Genomic DNA, 5,175 nt, shown 5'->3' on the forward strand with positions numbered 1-5,175 from the left:
TAGTAACTTGCAGAAGGCAAAAGTGTTCATCATTCAGTCCTTTGCAAACCTAAGCAATCATTATCAAGTTAATAGAAATGTTTACATTGCATTATGTAGTTGTTACACATGAGCCTTTCCGTACTTTTTATGCGTTAAGGTTAATTGATGTAAATTGTAACAAACCTAGGCTTCCCCTGGACTTTTTTTTCTCATTCTTGTAACCAGCAAACTGTGTCGTTTTGCTTTGTGTAGGAGTGAGGAGACACACAGGTTGACAGAGAGAGAGAGAGAGAGAGAGAGAGAGAGAGAGAGAGAGAGAGAGAGAGAGAGAGAGAGAGAGAGAGAGAGAGAGAGAGAGGTTTTAGCATTTGAAAATTTTGTCAAGAGCAAGAACTCCAAGGGAAGTGAAACGATTCGAAATGAAATGACGGAATAACCGGTGGTTATTCACGAATTCTTTGTTTTAATTTGATTTGAAGCTCTGCTTCCAGAAAAAAAGGGTAAAAGAAAGAGTAAAATCTGGTTTAACTTCTATTGACTTTAAGAGACCAGACAAAGATTAAGTGTTTGCATAAAGAGCTGGCGAGATATATATTGTGTATATATATACACACAATATATATATATATATATATAATATATATATAATTATATATATATATATATATATATGTATATATATATATATATATATATATATATTATATATATATTATATTATATATATATATTACCTGCCTACCACACACACACACACACACACACACACACACACACACACACACACACACACACACACACACACACACACACACACACACACACACACACACTCTCTCTCTCTCTCTTTTCCAGAAAATCAGCCTCAATTCTAAAGAAACTGTGTTGTGAAAACGTATATGTATTACTGTTCACAATACAGTCCATTGGCCCCGACCTCGCCAATGGCTGTGGCCATCATCCACTATTTTCTTCTTTGTTAATCTTTATTTCGCTCAAAGATATATACATATTACAACAGATTTTCCCTTAATCTACTTTCTTCCACCGTCTCCTCGAAGTCGGTGTCTCTCACGCTGGTGTAGAGTGGCGGCTTTGATCGCGTCCCACGAAGGCAGAGGAGAGAAGATCTCAGGAGAGAGAACGGCAGGCGGCATCTCATCCACGTTGTGACAGTTTTTGACTGTTGTTTCTTGTCTGCCAGTTGCTGCGCCAGGATAGCGTAGAAGGCCTTTGCCCTCGGTGCCATTCCTCCTGTGGTCCTGAATACAAGGGGCGTGAAAGTCCCTTGTTCCACTTCTACACGTTCTTCATATTCTCGGATCTTATCGTTTTCATGCCTTCCGTGGGCAGCATGGAGATCCTGGTCCCTGTTGCTCTGCGCCATAGGATTAAAGATCCTTACATCGAAGAATGCTCTCTGGCCTCGGGCCCAAAATCCTCTGGCGCTGATATCTAGGCGAGCATCCTCTGCGGTGTTTACCGATCTCAGGGTGAAGCTTCTTCCTCCAGTCGGCAGTAGTTCTGGTTCCACCCTCACGTCATGGCAGACTTCCCTGAGCATTTGGGCAGTGAGGTCCCTGACTTCATCATGCCGTATGACGACAAATCCTCCCGTCTTACAAAACATGGCGTGATTTGTGTTGAAGGGGGAGCCACACGAGCAGGTTTGTGGAAGTCCATCCATATGCCAGCCATACCTTAAAGCCAAGGCATCAAATTTTTTTTTGTTTATTTAGGCTAAAACCTTTGGCTTTAATAGGTAGTGCCGTGAGCCAGTGGGATGCCCCCACTTCTTGTGCCATCTGCATTCTTCTCTACTGGTCCTCTGATAACTGTGATAATATATTCTCTAATTCAGCTTTTTGGTTTTCTTCCCTAGTCTTCGTTATTTCTAATATCATTTTTTTCTGTTCTGCCTCGTTTATTTCCCCTTGTCTGGTCTGGCTTACTATATGCTGCGTCAAATGGCCTGTTAGTCGTACGGAGTTCTGATGCTCCGTGTCTGATATTTTGCATGGGTTGGTGATTCCCATGCCTCCCATTCTTGGCGGCAGCTCCAGGATGGCCCTCTCTAAATCTGTAGGGTTTCGCCCACCTGAGAGGGCTGGGATGAAATCCCTCTTGATGGTGTCTTCTATGGGCTGTAGGAGGTGTCCTATGTTTGGTACTGTCCTCATCAGATATTTCCACTTTGTGTTTCAAGCCAAAGGTGAATGCGGAATAAGGAGCATGTGGTTCTTTTGCGATATTAGCTAACCGTTTCATCTCCCCTATCCATCCTTCTACTCTGGATTTCAAAAAAGTTTCTTTTTTGTTTGTTCAGTTCCTAGGACAGCTCCAAGATACTTCTCTCCACCTGCATTAATTTGTATCTCCAAGTTTCCAAAACATTCTTTTGCTTGTTCAATGTTTCCGGGTTTTACAATTAATATGGACTTCTGGGCATTTGGATGGTAGCCTTGTGCTGGTCCATGTCGTTGAATCAGGTCCCACCATTTCCTCAGGCCATTTATTATTTCTCTCTCTCTCTCCACTTCGATGTCATCCCGTGTCATATTACTGACCATGAACTTATCACGATGACGTTAAATTTAAAGAAAACAAAGCGACCACCAGTAATAAAAACTTTTCGCGATTTCAAACACTATAACCATCAATCTTTCTGCGAGCTTATCTTGTCTAAAGAAAGTACTCTATCAAATATTTCACTGACAGATAATGTAAACGACCAAGTAACTATCCTCACGGAAGTTATTAAAAGCAGTATTGATGCACTGGCTCCCTACGTAACACGAACCGTCAGACGTCCCCCTGCTCCTTGGATAAATGACGACATTCAGAGAGCCATTAGCGATAGAAACAATGCCAACCAAGCCCTTAAAAGTAACAGAAATGAGGCCGCCCTTCAGGTAGATTATAAAGTCAAAAAGAAAAATGTCAAATTGCTAATTCAATGTGCAAAAAGAAATTATTTCAGAAATAAATTCACAGAATATAAGGACAACTCTAATAAAACCTGGAAAATTGTTAAAACACTAGTGCCTCACAAAAAGCACCTCATAATATTGCATAAGGCCCATACAAAGAACCGACCATTTTAATGACTTTTTTTCAAAAATTGGAAAACTAACTTATGAGCAAACAATTGCTTCTACGTTACAACAAAACACAGATCGGGCAAGGCTTACAACTATTTTTTTCAGACCACAACCAGTGGACGTAGAAACAATCATCTTAGTAATAAAACATCTTCGCGAAACAAATGCTGTAGGAGCAGACGGCATTGCTTTGCGCTTTATCAGAGATAGTCTACCTGCAACGTACATTATCTGACGGTCATTATTAACACCTCTCTTGTTACTGGTGTCTTTCCGTCGCTTTGGAAACATGGTATAGTAACACCAATTTTCAAATCGGGGGATATAGACGATGTCAATAATTATCGCCCTATTACTATACTCCCTATCTTATCCAAAATTCTTGAAAAAATTGTAGCAAATCAACTGACGAGTTTCCTGGAGGCCAATGACTTATTATCTAAAACACAACATGGTTTTAGAAATAGGTTATCTACTGAAACAGCTTTACTGCAAATTACTGATGAAATTTATAATAACAGACAAAATCAGGTAAATTTCTCACATTATGCGACCTTTCTAAGGCTTTTGATAGTGTCAACCATGAAATTCTCCTTAACAAATTAGTAAATCATAAAATTGATACCTTTTGGTTTAAAAGTTATTTAGATACAAGGACCCAATCGGTAAGAATCAATAATGATATGTCATCAAAACAACAAGTACCTTTTGGTGTTCCGAAAGGCTCTATTTTAGGTCCGATCCTATTTACAATTTTCATAAATGATTTGACATATGCGGAAAGGTCACTAGACGTAACAGAATATCAAAATTCAAGGCCAGTGTTCGGATCCCTAACCCCTGTCGGATTACGATCCCAGTAGTAGACCACTTCGGCGCCGGCGGAGGGAAGGATCTGGATGGCGTCGTTGAACACCACAAAGTGCTCGTCTAACTGTATGTCGTCCTCGATGGTGCCCCACGCCGTACTGTTGAGATATCTGTGTAAAAAGATTGCCGTTTTCAGCCAACGCTTTGTGGGTGTGTAATCGTATATGCACACAGATGTATAGAGCACCTACCTACCCCTTTATCTATCTTTATATACACAAAGGTACATATGAGTTGGGACTGTCAACAAGAAGCTGGTCTTTTTTTTGTTTCTTCAAGGATGAAGCAAACTTATGGGGCAAAAGTTCATTTTTGGAATGGGTTTTAGTGCTAACCATCCCCAAGCATACAAACTATTGAACTCACTATACAGTAACACAAGAATTCTCCATGTACATGGATGTGTATTACGCATGCTTGCATGCATACATAATACAAAACAAACGCGCCCACAGACACACACACACGCACACACACACCTATCTATCTATCTATATATCTAGAGAGAGAGAGAGAGAGAGAGAGAGAGAAAGGAGGGGAGAGAGAGAGAGGGGGGAGAGGAGAAGAAGAAGGAGGGAGAGAGGGAAGAGAGAGGGAGGAGAGAAAGAAAAAGAGAGAGAGAGAGAGAGAGAGGGAGGGGGGAGCTAGAGAGAGAAAGGGAAGGGGGGACAAAGGGAGAGAGAAGGGTGAAAGGAGGAGAGAGAGAGAAGAGAAGGGGAAAAGAGAGGGAAAAGGGCGGGGGGGGGGGAAAAAAAAGAGAGGGGGAGGGGAGGAGAGGGAAGGAGGGAAGGGGGAGGGAGAGAGGAGAGGGGGGAAAGAAAAGGGGAGAGAGAGAGAGAGGAGAGGGGGGGGGAGAGAGGGGGGGAGAGAGGGGGAGAGAGAGAGAAAAAGGGAGAGAGAGGGGGGAAGGGGGAGAGAGGGGGAGAGAGAGAAAAAGGGGGGAGAGAGAGAAGAGGGAGGAGAGAGGAAAGAAAAGGGGAGGAGGAGAGGGGAGAAATGGAGGAGAGAGAAAGGGAGGGGAGAGAGAAAGGAGAGAGAAGAGAGAAAGGAGGGAGAGAGAGGAGAGAGGAAAGGAGAGGGGAGAGAGGAGGAAAAAAGGGGAAGAGAAAGAGAGGGAAAGGAGAGAGAAAAGGGAGAATAAAGGGGAAGAGAGAGAAAAAGGGGGAAGATAGAAGAAGAGAGAGAAGGGGGGGGAGAAAGAGGGGGAGAGAGAGAGAGGGCA

The 5,175-nt window shown here is 42.4% G+C and overlaps 1 protein-coding gene and 1 long non-coding RNA gene across 2 annotated transcripts; both read right to left on the reverse strand.

Moving 5' to 3' along the window:
* Window positions 1-500: 500 nt before the first annotated feature.
* Window positions 501-2,629, reverse strand: LOC119571717. Its single transcript, XM_037918899.1, has 2 exons — window positions 897-2,629; window positions 501-600 (listed from the first exon to the last, which is right to left on the reverse strand). The coding sequence occupies exon 1, from the start codon at window positions 1,667-1,669 to the stop codon at window positions 995-997; it is 675 nt and encodes a 224-aa protein (XP_037774827.1). The 5' UTR covers window positions 1,670-2,629; the 3' UTR covers window positions 501-600; window positions 897-994.
* A 1,156-nt stretch (window positions 2,630-3,785) lies between these two features.
* On the reverse strand, window positions 3,786-4,449 carry LOC119571727. The gene is made up of 2 exons (XR_005228636.1): window positions 4,320-4,449; window positions 3,786-4,063 (listed from the first exon to the last, which is right to left on the reverse strand). It is a non-coding gene; the product is annotated as an uncharacterized LOC119571727 (long non-coding RNA).
* Window positions 4,450-5,175: the final 726 nt, after the last annotated feature.

This window comes from Penaeus monodon, chromosome 4, assembly GCF_015228065.2.
Source record: "Penaeus monodon isolate SGIC_2016 chromosome 4, NSTDA_Pmon_1, whole genome shotgun sequence".
Classification (NCBI taxonomy): domain Eukaryota; kingdom Metazoa; phylum Arthropoda; class Malacostraca; order Decapoda; family Penaeidae; genus Penaeus; species Penaeus monodon.